Source organism: Aegilops tauschii, chromosome 3 (genome assembly GCF_002575655.3).
Source record: "Aegilops tauschii subsp. strangulata cultivar AL8/78 chromosome 3, Aet v6.0, whole genome shotgun sequence".
Classification (NCBI taxonomy): Eukaryota; Viridiplantae; Streptophyta; class Magnoliopsida; order Poales; family Poaceae; genus Aegilops; species Aegilops tauschii.
This window is the reverse complement of record NC_053037.3, coordinates 608,990,690-609,010,071: the sequence shown is the minus strand read 5'-3', so window position 1 is coordinate 609,010,071 and position 19,382 is coordinate 608,990,690. Positions and strand designations below refer to the sequence as shown.

The 19,382-nt window shown below is 44.2% G+C and overlaps 1 protein-coding gene and 1 long non-coding RNA gene across 2 annotated transcripts; both read left to right on the top strand.

The window, feature by feature from the left end:
- The first annotated feature begins 8,939 nt into the window (after window positions 1-8,939).
- LOC109763147 (probable splicing factor 3A subunit 1) lies at window positions 8,940-11,773 on the top strand. Its single transcript, XM_020322003.4, has 2 exons — window positions 8,940-11,219; window positions 11,314-11,773. The coding sequence occupies exons 1-2, from the start codon at window positions 9,105-9,107 to the stop codon at window positions 11,581-11,583; spliced, it is 2,385 nt and encodes a 794-aa protein (XP_020177592.1). The 5' UTR covers window positions 8,940-9,104; the 3' UTR covers window positions 11,584-11,773.
- A 170-nt stretch (window positions 11,774-11,943) lies between these two features.
- LOC141042549 (uncharacterized) lies at window positions 11,944-12,392 on the top strand. The gene is made up of 2 exons (XR_012205751.1): window positions 11,944-12,039; window positions 12,120-12,392. It is a non-coding gene; the product is annotated as an uncharacterized lncRNA (long non-coding RNA).
- The last annotated feature ends 6,990 nt before the right edge of the window (window positions 12,393-19,382 follow it).

Genomic DNA, 19,382 nt, shown 5'->3' with positions numbered 1-19,382 from the left:
CACCTTGGCAGGAATCTTCTTCCTGGGGCGCTCGCCCTCGACATCACCAGGGTCATCGCGCCTGATCTTATAGCGCAATGCACCGCATACCGGGCAAGCGTTCAAATCCTCGTACTCACCGCGGTAGAGGATGCAGTCATTAGGGCATGCATGTATCTTCTGCACATCTAACCCTAGAGGGCAGACAGCCTTCTTTGCTTCGTACGTACTCTCGGGCAATTCGTTGTCCTTTGGAAGCATATTCTTTATCATTACCAGCAACTTTCCAAATCCCTTGTCAGATACACCATTCTCTGCCTTCCATTGCAGCAATTCCAGTGTGGTGCCCAACTTTTTCTTGTCAGCTTTGCAATTCGGGTACAACAATTTCTTGTGATCCTCTAACATGCGCTGCAACTTCTTCTTCTCCAAATCACTTGCGCAGTTTCTCTTTGCATCGGCAATGGCCCGACCTAGATCATCAGCGGGCTCATCTGATGCCTCTTCTTCAGCTTCTTCCCGCATTGCCAGCTCAGCTTCTTCCCCCATTGTTGTATCATCGTATTCAGGGAACCCATGGCCAGGATAGCTGTCGTCGTCCTCTTCTTCTTCATTGTCTTCCATCATAACCCCTCTTTCTCCGTGCTTGGTCCAAACATTATAGTGGGGCATGAAACCGGACTTAAACAGGTGGACGTGAATGGTTCTTGACGTAGAGTAATTGTGATCATTCTTACAGACTAAACATGGACAAGGCATAAAACCATCCGCTCGCTTGTTTGCCTCAGCCGCAAGCAGAAAAGTTTGCACGCCATTAATGAACTCGGGAGAGCATCGGTCATCGTACATCCATTGTCGGCTTATCTTCATTACACAACACCGAATAGACCAAATTAATACAAGTTCATACATAAAGTTCATACAAGACTTAAATGCAACAAACAAATAACTCTCTAACTAAAGAATTTAAATGCAACAACAAATGCGATCAAGATCGCAACTAAGGTAACAATTGATCCAACAGCATAATGATACCAAGCCTCACTATCAATGGCATATTTTCTAATCTTTCTAATCTTCAAGCGCATTTTCTCCATCTTGATCTTGTGATCATCGACGACATCGGCAACATGCAACTCCAATTCCATCTTCTCCCCCTCAATTCTTTTCAATTTTTCTTTCAAATACTCGTTTTCTCTTTCAACTAAATTTAACCTCTCGACAATAGGGTCGGTTGGAATTTCCGATTCACAAACCTCCTAGACAAAAATATCTATGTCAACTTGCTGGGCATTATCTGTCATAAACACGAAATGCAACAACTAGTTTTAAAAGAGAATATACCACATCCGAATCATAACAAGGACGAGGGCCGACGGGGACAGATATCAAAACCATGGCACTATGTATAACAAACAACGTACGGGTAAGGTAATTATACGAGTAACTATATATCCAAATCACACAAACATCAATTTGGTAATGTAAAACATTCATGAACAAGAGGCTCACCACAAGGTGGTGCCGGCGACGGAACGGTGCGGGCGATCGACTGTGGTTACGACGGAGATTTAGAAGGCACTAAGTAAACCACACCTACATATGCAAACTAAGTGTTAGTTTTGACCACAAATTGCATATAAATCAAATACTAGCACATATATTTTCTACCAAATTACTAAACTCATAAATTAATCACTATACAAAGCATTGCAAGAGCTAATCTAGCAATGAGAGATGAAAGGACAAAGTTGCTAACCTTTGTGATCATTTGAATGGATGGGGGCCTTCAAATCTTGACAAATTTTGGGCAAAATGTATGATGAGCTCGAGAGGAAGAGGGGAAGAACAGGGAGGAGAGGGGAAAGGGGAAAAACAGAGCGAGCTCGGGTGGACGAAGGGTTTATGTAGGACGACCTTTAGCACCGTTCGTGCCATGAACTGGTACTAAAGGTGCTGGAAGGGCCCCGGACTGACAACATCCTGCCACCACTCACTTTAGTACCGGTCCGTGGCACGAACCGGTGCTAAAGGTCGGCCACGAACCGGTACTAATGAAAGCGGCTAGCTAGCCGTTGGAACCGGCACTAATGCACACATTAGTGCCGGCTCAAAAGCAAACCGGCACTAATGTGCTTGACATTTGACCCTTTTTCTACTAGTGTGATCCCGATCAGCATTGAGCAATGGTTGAAGCCTAAGGACAAAGACTCTCAGGTGTCTTATGTCAGCCAATGATCAAGGCTTATGCTCTTAAGAAGATGGTTGAGCTATTCAGGAGGTGGAAGAATGAGTTGAAATCATCATTTGTCGACCAAGACAAGACTCCAGAATTCATCGGCCGATTTGAGAAGATCAAAGATCAGTGGCCCGAATTTATCACCAAAAAGAAATCTGAGAGAGCAGCGAAGATGTCAGCAACAAACAAGAAAAATGCTGCAAAGAAGAAGCATCACCATCACACGGGGTCAGGTGGCTACCTGAAAGCCCGGCCGTTGTGGGACAAGGCTGAGAATGACCTCATTGATAAAGGGATCGAACCAGAGACGCGACGCTGGCCAGACCGTTGCAGGACTTGGTTCTTCGGGGTTGGGGGAAAATTGGACCCTGTAACAGGGAAGTGCGTTTGGACCGACGAGCAGCTGAACACACCCATTGAGAAGCTTCAGGAGTATATCGAAAAGGCGCAGCAAGGGACGTTCGTTCCGGACAGAGAGAACGACGAGCTCACAGAGGCCCTCGGGAATCTTGAGCACCCCGGACGGACACGAGGCACGCCAGGCTCCCTTTCGTGGAAGGCTGGATTTCCCGACGCAGGCGGTTACAAACGCCGGGAGAGGAAGAATAAAAAGGAGTTGACCCAACTACCGGCGCTGCACGCAAGGGTACAAGCGCTAGAGGAACGAGAGGCAGTTCGCAGCACGCGACCTGCCAAACCTACACCCGAAGGTACCCCGCCATCTCAGCGGAGAACCAGCGTGGCTTCCACGGAGCTGCTTCAGGAGCCTGTCTTCATGGCTCCTGCTAGCTACCCCGTAGATGTTATCACGGAGTCTCAGCATTGCCACCTTATGACGCAGTGGATGCAATTGAAAGTCAAGGCGGCTGTTGGCTCTGTTGCACCTCCTGAACCTGGCGCAACTTTTCACTGCTGGCCGATTCCAGAAGGATATGCTAGGGTGATGGTGGATGAAATCACAGATGGATTTGAGGACCTCCAGCTTGACCACCCTACGGGTGAAGGGGAGACTCGGCTGGGTTCTTGTCTGAAGACTCCATGCCTATGGCGGAAGGAGCTCATCAACCTTCCGAACTGGATGCCTCCGCCTCCTCCTCCTCCTCCGGCGAGTCAGGGCACTCCGCCTCCTCCTCCGGCGAGTGACGATCAGGGCACTCAGCCTCCTTCTCCAGCGCGTGGCGGCACTCCGCCTCCTTCTCCCCCTGCGCCGGCGCGCCCGAGCAGCCACCAGCCTCCTCCTTCTCCGCCTCGCCAGCAAGGGTGGAAGAGACCCACCGCCGCCCCGGCTGCTCCGGCGCGTCGTAGTCCTTCTCCTCCGCCTCGTAAGCAAGCACGAAAGAAGACAGCCGCAGCCGCTCCGTCTGCTCCGGCGTCTAGAAGTACAGCCAGAGGCGGGAGGCAATACAGATACGGTCCACCTCTCAAGCCTCTAGAGAAGTTACCATACGAGATGACCGTGGAAGAAAACAAGAAGATCGTGCAAAAAGAAGTGAAGGACTTCTTTGAAGGGGCGAAAGCAGAGAGACATCCACCTCCGGAGGAGAAGGTAGATGCGGTGAAAGCAAAGCGCACTATCGATGCCCTGAGGAAACCATCAAAGTCTCCGCCGAAAACCAACTATGAGCGCGTTACTGAAAAGGCATATCTCGAAGCGGAGCGGTCGGGAAGTACTGTCAGTGATCAAAGGTTAAAAGAACGACGAGCAGCTCGGAAAAAAATTGCCCAGCTCGGCGAACAAGCGAACCAATCGTGCCCCCCGCTCAATGTGTCTAGCGACATCGTCGCTAATTCTCCGGGGATGGTGCCCGGTTATAGTAATCTTGGAGATTACCTGCCCGACGATGTACATTATGATTTCTTGGAGGTGGACGAACACAGATACGAGTACGGGAAGCCTCTCGTCAAAGATGAAAAATCTCTAACAACGATGATGCGAAGATTCCATAATTGGTACATGAAAACCTGCAGAGAGTCTGGGGGGCGAATACTTTGTATCTGAGAGTTAAAGAGGAGCACGACCTCGTTGGAATTGATCTGTTGCATGTTCCATTTGAGGAGTTCTTCCAGTTCTTCAATCAAAAGGCCCTCGATAAATTAACGGTCACTTGCTACTGTCTGTAAGTACTACTTCTGTCATTAAGTCTCTATATATAGCTCAGCTCTTTCGTTGCATGTATTTATAATTATCCTCACTATATTATGCAGATTGAAGATCGTCGAGTGCAGAAAAGCAGAAATGTATGATATTGGGTTCATTAACACAAATCTCATAGATGAATTTCAGGTTAAAAAGAGCGCCGAAGAGGCCAAGGCCAACTTGCTCAAATCATTGTTAATAAATCAAAACAAAGATTTAATACTCTTTCCTTACAACTTCAAGTGAGTGTTACTGTCGTGTGCATATTCGGTTTCCCTTATTACTCGAGCGAGGTTATAGTAATGTAATTGATGAGTTATGCATGCGTGCGCAACTTCCACTATATTCTCCTGGAGATTAAACTTGAGCGGGGACTAGTAACCGTCTTAGACTCAAGACGAAAAGATCCCGAGACCTATGCGGGCATGACTAAAATTCTCAACAAGTAAGTTCAATCGATCATTATCGCACCATATAGGCAACTTTTTGTTCATTTCCTGATATCTCAAGTAATAATTATTTTCTTTGTCTTGCAGGGTTTGGAAACAGTTCACCGCAGAAGCTCCGAGACTGCCGAAGGAGCTGCGATATACATACCCGAAAGTAAGTACTACTAGCTAGCTAGTTGCGCGCATCTCCCGTTGATTCTAGCTACTTTCATCAATGCCATTTATAATGCTTCATTATCAGTTTGATTGACCTCTATTTCTCGTAAACTGCTTGTGGCAGGAACAAGGGAATGATTACTGTGGATACTACGTGTGCGAGTTCATCTACAACACAACTTACAAAGATAAGCGGGGCTACTCTAAAAGACAATATGAAGTGCGTAAGCAATAATATTCACAATTTCATTTTATTACACCATCATTTCTGTTGAGTTTCATTCATATATATGTATTAACCCCCTTCTTCAAATTAGACGTGGCAGATGCGGAATGAACTCCTACCACAAGATCGCATGAAAGCAATTCAAGAGGAATTGGCGGGATTCTTTCTTGACCACATCATCAATAAAGCCGGAGAATACCATGTGGAAGTTGAGTTCAAATGCTAGGGGGTTGTAAGAGATCTTACATATTGTATATGTATGTAGCCAGTAGCGTCGGATAGATAATACGAAAACTTGTTGTTCGACCAATCTCTCGGAGAAGGAGAGGTCGATCACTTCTCTCGGTATGCATGACGAACTTCTGTACTTAATGGTTTCCTTCATTTTCTTACTAGCTAGCGTGTCGAGGGCCTCTCTATACGTATAGTACGTAGCGTCGACCAAGCACGGAGATAAGAGAGGACACTTCTCTCTATTAATTAATTAGCCACCTAACACAATATATGAAACACCTTAATTAACCATACAAAACCCCCAAATCCACCCCCCTTTCAGAAAAAAAAACAAAAACCCTAGCCCCTGAACAACTGACACGTGGATGCCTATTGGTCCCGGTTGGTGCCACCAACCGGGACTAAAGGGTCTCCTGCCTGGGCTCGCAGCACCGGCCACGTGGAGGCCCATCTGTCCCGGTTAGTATAAGAACCGGGACTAAAGGCCTAGGCATTAGTAACGACCCTTTAGTCCCGGTTCCCCAACCGGGACAGATGGACCTTATGAACCGGGACAAATGGCCCTTTTTCTACTATTGTTTGTAGGACGACAACCACTTATTTTTAGTATTTACTCATAATTATTCATGTCCATTATTTTTGTCCCTTCGGTCATCTTTCTTTATGTCTTTATGTCTTTAGTCTCTTCTTTCATCAATCATATTCAGTCTCAGTTCTTGTCCAGTCTCTCAATATCATCTTTTGTTCTCAGATTCCAATCTAATTCTTTCTTCAATCAAATCTAGTCTCAGTCCTTGTTCAGTCTATCATTAACTTCTTTTGTCTCCGGTCTCCAGTTTTCATTGTTATTAGTTGTGGATATATATACTTTTATTTCTCATTTTCTTTCTTAGCCTGTTGTCTTCTCCTTTTGTATCGGCAGAAACAATAATTCACAAAGACCATTTAGAGCACATAGACAAAAGCACGGTTGGCCTTGGGAAAGCCCTCCATGTACTAGATCTTGTCCTCGACATTGCCAATGGTCTCGTGGTTGTCAACCTCGAGGGTGATGGTCCTACCAATCAGCGGCTCAGTCACGTAGATCTGCATCATCTCCTGGAGGCTGGGCGTGGACCCGCACTCGATGTCGTAGTCTTCTAGCGTGCGGTTCTGCTCTAGCTGTGTCTCGTCGAAGACAAGGTAATATTTCTCTTGGACCTTTACCTTGACAATACAAGGTGTGAATCACGAGCTCCACTTTAGCATCAATTACTGAATTCCAACTCGATAACCACAGGAACATTTTGTAGCCCGCGAACAAAATTAAACTAGACACGAGATGAAAATCATCGCATAGTATATGAACAAAGCAGCATGAGCTTCACAAAAAATATTCTACATATTCACTGACACTATCCGTCTCCATGGCACAGGAAATGATTATATCCATGAGTAGCTCTTAGGGTTTGAAAAAGTATATCAGTACGTATCACACACATGGTGGGCATCTGGAAAACGGGAGGGAGCATGGGTTGAAGCAGAGGGGGTAGTCGAGGATGTCGAGGTCCATGGTGATGTCAGCGGCTGCCGCCCCTATCTTGCTCCCTTTGCTAACACCGTCATGCTCCGGTCTCCTGCTGCGGCAGTCCTATCCCTTCCACCCTTCCTTCCGGCAGGTGGAAGCACTAGAACCTAGTGGAAGGGACCGCCGGACCCTCCTTCCTCGCGCTCCAGCTCGAGCTCGATGTGCAGCTCCTATGCAACGGGTCCTTTACGCCGCAACTCCTCCCCCCCTCCCCCCCCCCCCCCCCCCCCCCGCGCACGCTCACGCAGGGAGCACACACTCCTCCACTACCTCTATGTGTTCTCCGTGCCACCAGACCCCCGATGTGCCGAAAAATCGCCGGATCTATGTGTTGTCACATGCATCATCGCCTCTGAGGATTGCCGGGGAAGGTCGTCAAGGAGGGAGGGGATGGAGGACGCAGAGCGAAAAAGGTGGGAGATGGAGAAAAATAAGAGAGTCAGTGAGGCTAGTCCGTGAGTTCAATGGGCAAGGGAAAAAAGTTTGTTCACTCGCTTCGTTCGCCCGAGTGAACAACTGCAGAAAGTGATGTGGCAGCCACTCATGCGCCAATATCCGTGTTACCCAATCAATCGTAGATAAAGTGTTTTGATTCCAAATCCCAAGAATCCGATGTCCGATTTTTAGCCCTTTCATACCATATTTCAGACGAAAATTATCCTAACAACTTTCACCCTTATGCGTATCATATCCTTAAAAACGGATACGGATGCGGATCTGGAACGAAAATTGTCTGTACCATTTACATCCTTAGTCAAGTCTACTAGGTACGCCAATATTTTTTTTTTGACGGGGAAATATTTGGAGCTTTATTCAACAATCGAAGCCCCTGCAGAATCTGCAAGGAGGCTAGTTACAATGATACCAGGGGCAGAGTCAAACCAACATTCTGTTACATCCAGTGTGCTTGCATGTCTAGCACATAGGTGAGCAGGGTAGTTGGCTGTTCTCGAAATATATTGAATACAGAAAGACTTAAAACTAGTAGAGTGCTCCAAAATTTCGGACAGGATGGGCGCCACAACAGTCCTATCATCATGACGCGAGTTCCAGAGATTAGCGACCTCCAGGCAGTCGGATTCTATCATGACTTTCTCGTAGCCCCTGAGCTTAGCAAATATGACACCGTCCCGGATTGCTAGGGTTTCAGAGATAAGGGGGTCGGTAATCCCCTGATAAGGTTTACACCATGCAACTCTGAAAGTGGAGTGGGATCGAGCAACTCCTCCCACTCCTCCTCTTCGAGCTTCCAATGCAACACTGCCATCAGTGTTTATCTTGATCTCCCCCTCCACGGGTGGCCTCCATCCATGGCCCGGAAGCAACCGGGCCTGAGCCTTTGGTAGATCAAGCAAAGCTAAAGTATCTCTGATCATTTTCATGGACTGTATTGGGTCGAGACCACCTTTATCATGAGTTATACTATTTCTTGACGCCCAAATAGCCCACATGATCGTCACCAGCTTGGCTCGATCGAACTCAGAGAACTTGGGATCACAAGTGATATCCTTTGACCATGTTAGAGGATGTAGATGAGGTCGTTTTACCCCAAGCCAAACCGGGGCTTGAGTCCAAAACCCTCTCGCATGGGAACAACTCAACAATGCATGCAACATGTCCTCATCTTCATGCCGACATATTTTGCACTGGCTCACTGTTGCTATATGTCGATATTTGAGTGTGGATTCTACTGGTAGGATACCTCGTAAAACCCTCCACCAAATCAAATCATTTTACCAAATCAAATCATTCTACTGGCAGGATATTTGAGTGTGGATTCTACTGTTGCAGGTACGCCAGTATGTACAAACACCAAATCATTTTTTTTAGCAATATATGCAGCAAATCAAATATACGGGGAAAGAAAAATGAAAATGTGCTACCAATTACCAAAGCCTCTGGCACAACGACTGGTACTGACTCGAGCCGAGTCGGCCGACCAGCCCGACTTCGACTTGGGCTGGGAACCGGTCCGATCCAAGTCCAACCGGCCTCCTCTCCTCTCCTCACCTTCCCAAATCTGCGGCCCGCAACCGGATCCCCACCCACCCACCCCCACAATCGCTTCCGATCTGCCGCCGAAACCCTAGACCCCGCCGCCGCCGCCGCCGCCGCCGATGGGATCCCCAACGGTGGCCCCCGCGCCCCTCCTCGCCGCCGCCCCGGACGGCGGCGAGGCGGACGCCAACGGCGAGCACGAGCGGCTGCAGCAGCTGCAGATCGTCCCCTCCTCCGCCGTCGCCCCCGCCGCCGCCCCCTCCAAGCCGCCCGAGCCGGCGCCGACGGTGGCCACCCACACGCGCACCATCGGCATCATCCACCCGCCGCCCGACATCCGCGTCATCATCGAGAAGACGGCCACCTTCGTCGCCAAGAACGGGCCCGAGTTCGAGCGCCGCATCGTCGCCCACAACCAGGGCAACGCCAAGTTCAACTTCCTCCAGCCCTCCGACCCCTACCACGCCTACTACCAGCACCGCGTCTCCGAGATCGCCGACGCGCCGCCCGCCCCCGACGCCGCCGCCGCCGCCGACCCCGACGCCCTCCCCTCCGACGACTCCGCCGCCGACGGCGCCCCCGCCGACCACTCCGCGCCCTTCCGCGTCGGCCCGCCCGCCAAGGTGCTCGTGCCGCCCAAGGCCGAGCTCTACACCGTGCGCCTCCCCGAGGGCATCACCACCGAGGAGGTGGACATCGTCAAGCTCACGGCGCAGTTCGTCGCCCGCAACGGCAAGACCTTCCTCGCCAGCCTCGCGTCCCGGGAGAGCACCAACCCGCAGTTCAACTTCCTCCGCCCCACCCACAGCATGTTCCCCTTCTTCACCGCGCTCGCCGACATCTACTCGAGGGTGATGAGGCCCGACGAGGGCGTGGCCGCCCTGATGAGGGACCTCAAGGAGGGGACCAAGGACCTCACCACGGTGCTGGAGCGCTGCCTCAACCGGCTCGAGTGGGACCGGTCGCAGGAGCAGGCCAAGCAGCAGGCGGAGGATGAGGTCGAGATGGAGAGGATGCAGATGTCCATGATTGATTGGCATGATTTCGTCGTTGTCGAGACTATTGAGTTTGATGATGATGAGTTCGAGGGCCTCCCTGTGCCGCCTACGCTGGAAGAGTTGAAGCGCCGGAAGAGGATGGAGACATTGGGAGAGGAGGAACCCATGGAGTTGGCTGAACCAGCCAAGGATGTTGAGATGGAGATGGATGAGGAGGAGATGCAACTTGTCGAGGAAGGAATGAAGGCAGCAAGGCTCGATGAGAATGATGGAGGAGCACAAGTTAAGGTGGCCAGTAATGATGATGAGCCGCCTATGAGAATTGTCAAAAACTATAAGAGGCCTGAGGAGAGGATCCCTGCGGAGAGGGACCCGACCAAGGTTGTTGTCTCACCAATAACCGGGGAGCTCATTCCGATCAGCGAGATGGAGGAACACATGCGCATCTCGCTCATTGACCCCAAGTACAAGGAACAGAAAGAAAGAATGCTGGCCAAGATTAAGGAAACCACTCTTGCTCCTGATGATGAGATCTCCCGTAACATTATTGGCCTTGCACGTACAAGGCCAGATATTTTTGGAACCACCGAGGAAGAGGTTTCTAATGCCGTCAAGGCAGAAATTGAAAAGAAAAAGGATGAGCAGCCAAAGCAGGTTATTTGGGATGGTCATTCTGGGAGCATCGGTTGGACAGCCACTCAGGCAATGTCTGTCGGTGGAGAAGAACAGGGTGATGCCTCAAATGCTCCTGGTCCAGCTCCACTTCCCCGGCCTGGCATGCTGTTGCCCCGGCCTCCCCAACCACTTTCCTTGGTCAATGTTCCCCGATTTACACCCAATCCAATGCCTTATCATGTCCAACCCCCCCATCATATGCAAGTAGTTCCACCACATATGATGTCCAACATGCACCAACCTCTGCCACCAGGTCAACAACACATGATTAGGATGTCAGGTCCTATGGGTCATATGCCAAGTAATATCCCTCCACCGCCTCCAGGCCATAATACTCAGTTCATGCCTGGTCCACCACGGTTCGCTATGCCCCCTCCCCCGCACATGCAGAACATGCCAACCATGGTCAACCCCATCGGAATTCCCCAGCCTCCACCACCTTTGCCTCCACAACCACCTGCGGAGGAGCAGCCACCTCTACCTGAGGAACCAGAACCTAAGAGGCAGAGAACAGATGATGCATCTCTGATCCCAGCTGAGCAGTTCCTTGCCCAGCATCCGGTAATGTCTCTTTTCATATACTTCCACTCTAATCCCCTACTTCTCTTTCTTATTATTCTGCGCTGTCATGCTAATTTATTTGTTCCTCCTGCAGGGCCCTGCTCGCATCTCAGTTTCTGTGCCCAACCTTGATGAAGGAAACTTGCGAGGCCAAGTTTTGGAGATCTCTGTCCAATCACTCTCTGACACAGTCGGCAGTCTTAAGGAGCAGATTGCTGGAGAGCTGCAGCTTCCTGCTAATAAGCAGAAGCTGAGTGTGAGGACTAGTTTCCTCAAGGACAATCTTTCTCTTGCTTATTACAATGTTGGCCCTGGGGTGGTCATCAATCTAGCTCTGAGGGAGCGTGGTGGGAGAAAGAAATGAGCTTTTCTTATCTCAGTTTACTCACAGGACAATGCTTACAACCAAGCTTCAGTGGCTATCATGGAGATTATTTTTGTTGGTTGCTGCCTTCTGGATTCTTGTATTATGTGTTTTATAAGTCCAGCACTATGATTTGCATTGTAGTTTTCGGACTTGTCTATGCTTCTTAATATGGCTACATATTGTTGGAGATGTTTATCCTTTTTATTACTTTTGTGTTACTCAAGAAAGCTAACGATGCCTACCTGCCTACTTGATAGTGCTCCAGAGTTCAGGTGCCCGCATTGGCTCTACCGTTTGCCTTCTAAGGTGTTCTGATATCTTGAAAATGCACAATGCTTTTCCCCATGTTGGAATGTTCTGGGATGTTCTCTTATATGTATCTTTTGTGTTATTGTAGATGCTTCTGCACTGCATCAGTAAAGGTACTGTCTCTTCAAGTGCTTATTATGAAAGGTCTGTGGAAAGCCTATTATTGCAGTTCTAATTAAATTAGAGTTATGGGTGATGGCTGATGTTCAAAATCTTGTTGACAGAATAGCATGGCATCTATCAGAGATCACTGCTGCTGGAATCTTGTAACAAGTATAGTAGTGCATTGCTTATTGTGAACTTAATTATGCATGCAGTGAGTAGGGATGAGTATGGTTGCTCTTGCTGCTAAAAAGGCAGGCTGTGCCCTTTGTTGTGGTTGCTAGCGGTCATAAGTTGATTTCTGTAGGTTATGCATTTATTTTCATGTTTATTGCGATGTTTTCATCCTAAGTGACTAAAAAAATCACAATAGATGCTTTCCAGTTATTCTAAAGGTGGCATGTGTTTGGTCAACATAGGCATATATGGTTGTTTGGGTACTGATAATGATTGTTTTTTTTTTCTGTTGTTAACCGACTTGTTCCATTGTCAATAGTAAATGAAGGGCAAAAGTAGGCACAAATAAGTTATGGTGCGACACTGTGTTTGCCATGTCACAGAAGTGTCATTATGATTGTGTCTCAACCAAACATTTTCACTTCATGAAACCTTTCCCAACCCTAATAAATATCTGAGTTGGTGGTCGTCTGTTCGCCCCTTACCCATCCCCGTTTGAACTTCAAACCTAACAACCTTTTCATGCCAAAGCTCATCGAATCTTGAGAGCGAAGGCTACCAGGGTTCGTCCAGTCTGTAGACCTTGCACCAATTTACCTCGCATTTAATAGCAGTTCCTTTGTTCATAGTCTATAATTGGTAAAGGAACACGCCAGAGTGAATATCATTTGAGTAAACTATGTTCTATATGGTTTTTTTTTTTTTGCTTTGGTAGTGTAGTACTCCCTCCTTTCCTAAATATTTGTCTTTCTAGATATTTCAACAAGTGACTACATACGGAACAAAATGAGTGAATCTACACTTTAAAATATATCTATATACATCCGTATGTGGTAGTCCATTTGAAATCTCTAAAAAGACAAATATTTAGGAACGGAGGGAGTACATGCATCTTAACTAGTTCAAATATAAAATGTGTTGTGAACTTGGTCATTTACTATTGTCCACAAATATTCTGATCATCTCAGTTGTCAGGATGCGACTTTGATACTTGCAGGTTTTATAGTCTGCGTTGCGCATTGCGCTTATCTCAAAGTGTATGGTGCGAGCATATCAACTAGATTAGGCACAACTGGAGAAAGATTAGACACATCATGTTTGCTCTTCTTTTTTCTAGTTTAATTAATGCATTGAAGAGAAAGATTTCTTAGCATATCAACTAGATTAGACAAAACTGGATTTTGTATTCTCCAGTTGTTGTTAACTAAGCCCTGCTCTGGTGAGTAATAATAACCCTGTGGGCTTTATGACTGCCGAGATTTCAGTTAAATCACCAGTAGAAGGCTTTATGCCTTGCGAGCTATGAGTATCCCTTTTATTCATAATGTAGATGCTTATAAAGAGAAATAGTTGTTTACTATTTGATTTTTCACACATCAACACAGTATTATGTATGATGTTTATTTCTGTTTTTTTATCTGTTTCTGCTGTTTTTATCCGTGGGGAATAGGTGCACGTGGTATCCGCGGCGTAAGAGTTACGGACCGACATACGTTACATTCAGTTTTTTTTCTACACATACGATTCTTTTTGTCCTTTACTGGCATTACCACGGGTACCCATTACCCACGAAACTGAACACGTGTGTACAACGGGCACCCAAGTTTAATATCCCAAAATTTCAGAATCTTTTGAATTTTGCTAATATGTTTGTTAATGCTATTTTCATATAGGGGTGTGTGGCACCTGAGAGCCACAAATCCTCATCCGCAAGCATGCTCCTTATGACGATTTAATTTTGCGGCCACAACCGTCATCCAAAACATTTAATTTGGACCCGGCTTCTGTCATTGGTTGGAGATTCAAACTGTGCGCATAGATCGGATCTGTCAAATTTGAGGAGATCGTTCAATAATTTAATTTTGTGCTTTCCTTTGTGTGAAATATCAGAGAGGGCAACTTGGCCGGAGTGCTAGGCAAGTTGCGACAAGGCAGATCAATGTTTAGTTTCTCCACTTGATCTTACTAGTAGAACTCAGAAGAGTCATCAGGTACATGCAGTAGGGTGCTAATCCTCTGCACATCCACGTCCGTAGCATAATTCACGTAATAAGAAGGCCTGAACTGCAGAGGCCTTTGCAAGAACTGAGACTTCTGGACTGCGCCCCCTTGCCGCCCCAACTTCTGATCTTCTCTTCCAACCCCTTTGCTGGCCCCTCTTTGTCCAATCTCCGGCGGCCATGGTGGTCGGCGGTGAGCAGGAGCGGGCGTCCCAACTCTCAATACATATCTGACCACACAGAACTGGGAACAAAAATTCGGGATGGGGTCGAGCAAGTGTTGGCCAAGGAAGCTCAACATTGAGCTGCGATTACGCATATTAATGTTCTGACCATCGAAAAACAGAGATATTGGGGCCACCTGAATGCCAATATTCAATTCTTGCCTTCAATATCAACATCCAAAGGGGCAGTAAAGGATAAAAGGGACAATAACATACACAATCAATCACTCCAATGACCATTGTTGTTCAATTTCACTGACACCCGGGTTAAAAAAAAAGTAAAGAATGGCGGTTAAAAGACGAAGAACAGTATCTCATTTGAACAAAATTTGTCTATGTTAATCATTATACGAAGTAGGGCAATATCACATCTTATAAGAAACAAACAACATAAAATAAATCAAAGTAAAAAAATCATATGAAATATGATACGATATAAACATTATCCTTGCTATTCCTGCATCAAGGGGGAGTACGATTCATGGAATAATTTCTTCGATGTACCGTCCTATCCCAGGTGTTGGGACTCTTTTTGACGGGATCAGTGGAATCTTTATGATCAAAACCCTGGATTTGATCTGGTTTCATCTATAAGAGCAGTTTTTATTTCTGCAATTTTCTTTTCGGGTTTTTTCTGCTTTTTTCCTTTCATTTTCCTTCCTTTCCTTTTAATTCATTCACAATTAAATAATATATTTTTAATTTCATGAACATAATTTGTTGAAAACATTTTTAACAATTTGTGAACATTTTTACCTAAATGCCAGAACATTTTGTGCATTTTGGGATTTTTCTAACATGTATTAAGTTTGTCAACATTTTTTTTTGAAATGTCAGACTTATCAAATTGTGTTTTTTTAGTTGACAAACTTTTTTATTTCATGAACGTTTTGAAATTTGTTATATTTTTTAATTCACGAACTTTTTTGGAATGTATTAACATTTTTTATATTTGCGATTTATTTGAATTTATGGATATTTGTTTGTTTCTAGATTTTTATTGAAATTGTGAACATTTATGAAATTCGGGAACATTTTAGAATTTCACAAACATTGTCATTATTTGAAATCCGGGAACATTTTTGAATTTTGAAATATTTTTAATTCACAAATATATTTTGTTTTTGAGGAAATTTATTGAAGCTATGATTTTATTACAATATGTAAGAATTTAATATTTTTTACATGCTCCTAAAATTATAGGATGATTAAAGTAAACTTGATAAAAGTCCGCCATGTTATTCAGAGTTCAATTCAGGCATTTGTCGACTTTTTCGGTAACCCCGTTGTGGAAAGTCCGCTATGTCATTCAGTGTCCAGTTCAGACATTGGTCGACTTTTTCATTAAATACCATTGTGGAACGCCAGTCATGTCTACTTCAGTCTCTGATGAGAGCGACACGGGACGTGTCTATTTCCGGAGAGCCCCAAATGTGATGATTCGGTATTACCGAAATATTCAATTCTGGTTCAGAGTTCTTCTGTTATAGATTTACCTTCTTTGACTAATTGTTATTTCTATGGATCTAAATTGTACTACTTGCTAAGTAATCATTACTCACTCTTGTTTGTTTCTTTGTTGGATTTTATTTGGATTTCAGGTACATCGAGTAGTGAAATGCATGGGCAAGGGAGCAGCATCACTACATCACTTGAGCACACCATATACCTTCATACAATCCTTAGACGACACTCAGATTGTTATGTACTAGTTGTAGTATAACAATTGGATAATATTCATCTACCTACGTGAGTCTTTTGTCGCTTAAGTTATGCTACTGATTATTCTGATATATATATATATATATATATATATATATATATATATATATATATATATATATATATATATATATATATATATATATATATATATATATGTCTATTTGCGTGACATGGGTGTCCGTTTAAACAAGAGAAACCCTGTTGAAACTTCTAAATATTCCAAGATTTCGTATTATTAGATTTGTGTGGTAGCACTGCCAGGTTGACTTAAAATCTAGGGCGCTACAGTACATGGGTGTACGGATGTACAACCATTATTCTATTTTAAAAAGAGTATATAGGTCCATTTGTTAAACCATATGATTTAGCAAATATATGATTGAATTAGTGCATGGATGCTCCAAAAACCGAGTATATCTGAAACAATTCCTTACATACAATTAAATTTGTACTCTAGAATTTTCTACATATATGTTTTCCTAATCATATAGTACAACCATTATTACGATATTTGTCAAACCATATGTTTTAGAGATATATGTAACATAGATATGTATATAATTTACATAAGTATCAAAAATATTTTCAAAATCAATTTTGCTACAAAGTACAAATTGAATTCAGCGCAACACATGAGTATTTTTCAGTAATATATATTCCAAATATATAATAAATAAATAATATAATTAATATTTAACTTTGTTATATTGTTAAGTATGCCAAATAAGTAATAAAAATATAATCCTTAACACGGTAGGATGATAAGTATAAAATATGTATAAACTCCAGGTCAAAGGGGTTGATTGGACCCATGAAAAAAAATTAATATGACATTTGGAACAAAATTTTATCATTTCTAACATAAAACATAACTTAGAAAGAAAAAGTCCACATGCACACCATTAACAACAAACAAAGATTTTTTTGGCGACTGAAACAACCAACACCCACTTCTTAGTGCATCACGTCTATAACCTTGTGCCACGAGCTCGTTCTGTTCCTCTTCCACAAGAGAAGCAGAGGCGTGACAGATATCTCACAATGGTTGCCACTCATGAGAATGCGTTCATCAACACCCGGCATGGTCTCAACAGCCTTGGAGAGTACTTCGTGAAAGTTATTTTGGTTGAACTCAGTGGTACAGCTCGGCTTGAGGTGAACCATTGATATGATCATATCAAATACAAGCTTCAAAATTATCCAGCCCTGAGTGGTAGCATCCTTATTCATTTCTAATATCTTACTGAGCTTGTTCACCACTGATGTATTCACATGGTCAGAGATGACACCACTAGAATCTTCTCCACTGATCTTTTGGCATGTCTCCACCATGAGAGACGGGGGCGAACCCAGGACAAAAATGGCCTGGGGTCCCATGTCTATCAATCCTTACCTCATTTAAGGAGGCTTTGGTTGAATGCAGACATTTAATGACATTCACATGATTATTCCATTGTACTGCCAATGATATTGTGTTTGTGATTAGCAATATAGTGGACATAACCCCTAAGTAGAACACAAAATTAAAAGACTGGAAATAAACAAGAAGCCGACATGCTTGCCTTCTGTTTATGTCATCCCTGTCTTCTTCTTCCATATATTCTAGCACTTTGACAATTGTAGGAACGTATAAGTCAAACTCTTAGTTTTGTAGTGAGAACTTCATAGAGTGTCTACAAAAGAAAAAAAAAACTATGAATCATGTGTACATACTGTTGGGGAATGGCGGTTAAAATACGAAGACCAGTATCTCATTTGAACAACATTTGTCTATGTTAATCATTATCCGAAGTAGGGCAATATCACATCTTATAAGAAACAAACAAGAGAAAATAAATCAAAGTGAAAAAACGTATGAAATATGATATGATATAAACATTATCCTTGCAATTCCTGCATCAAGGGGGAGTATGATTCATGGAATAATTTCTTAGATGTACCGTCCTATCCCAGGTGTTGCACTCCTTTTGACGGGATCAGTGGAATCTTTATGATCAAAACTCTGAATCTATTCCGGTTTCACCTATAAGAGCGGTTTTATTTCTGCAATTTTCTTTTTGGGTTTTTTCTGCTTTTTCCTTTCATTTTCCTTCCTTTCCTTTTAATTAATTCACAATTAAATAATACATGTTGAATTTCATGAACTTAATTTGCTGAAAACATTTTTAACAGTTTGTGAACATTTTTACCTAAATGCCAGAACATTTTGGGATTATTTTTAACATGTTTTAAGTTCGTCAACATTTTTTTTGAAATGTCAGACTTTTCAAATTGTGTTTTTTAGTTGATGAAATTTTTTATTTCATGAAAGTTTTGAAATTTATTATATTTCTAATTCACTAAGGTTTTTGGAATTTATAAACATTTTTTTATATTTGTGATTTATTTGAATTTATGAATATTGTTTTTGTTTTCCAGAGTTTTATTGAAATTCATGATCATTTTACGAATTTCATAAACATTGTCATTATTTGAAATCTTTGAACATTTTTTGAATTTTGAAATATTTTTAAGTTCACAAATTATTTTGTTTTTGAGGAAATTTTGTGAATCTGTGATTTTATTACAATATGCAAGAATTTAATTTTTTTTATAATTGTTTTTGAAAGGATATTTGGTATAAAAAATAAAAGGTAGTAGAAACAGAAAAGAAAAGGGAAAATATACACGTAATAGAAGAAAATGGGGCCCGCGCCCCGTAATGGGCTGGGCATTTTTTGGTTTCAAGGACAGTTTTCGAATCTACGATTTTAATTTACAATATGGAATCATTTCTCTATTTTGTATAAATTTTAAAAAGTAGTAAAAACAGAAAACAAAAGGGAAAATAATAAAAAAACGAAAAAAGCCGAAAAAGTAAACGTAAAATAAAATGGCGCCCGCGCCCTGTAATGAGCTGGACCAAATCGCGCAGGGGAGTGCGCGTTCGGTAGGTGTTCTCCGACCCGCGCGTGGATTAGGTGGTCGCAGACGAGAGCGGCGACAAGCTCTCCAAAAAAAACAAAAAAAACGAGAGCGGCGACCGAGCAGGCAGGGAGACCGGCGGCGACCGGCGGCTGCGCAGGTGCCTCCCCCCCTTCCCCATCTCCGCCCCATCCCGCATTCCTGCTCCCTCGCTCCTTCCCCCACGCCATGGAGGTCAGCAGCGCCCCAGGACCGGCGCGCGCCGCTCCCCTGTGCCACACCCCGCCCGCCGTGCCCCGCCATCCTGTCTCACGCCCCCGACGTCCTCCATGTCCGCCCCTCACGTCCAGCCCTC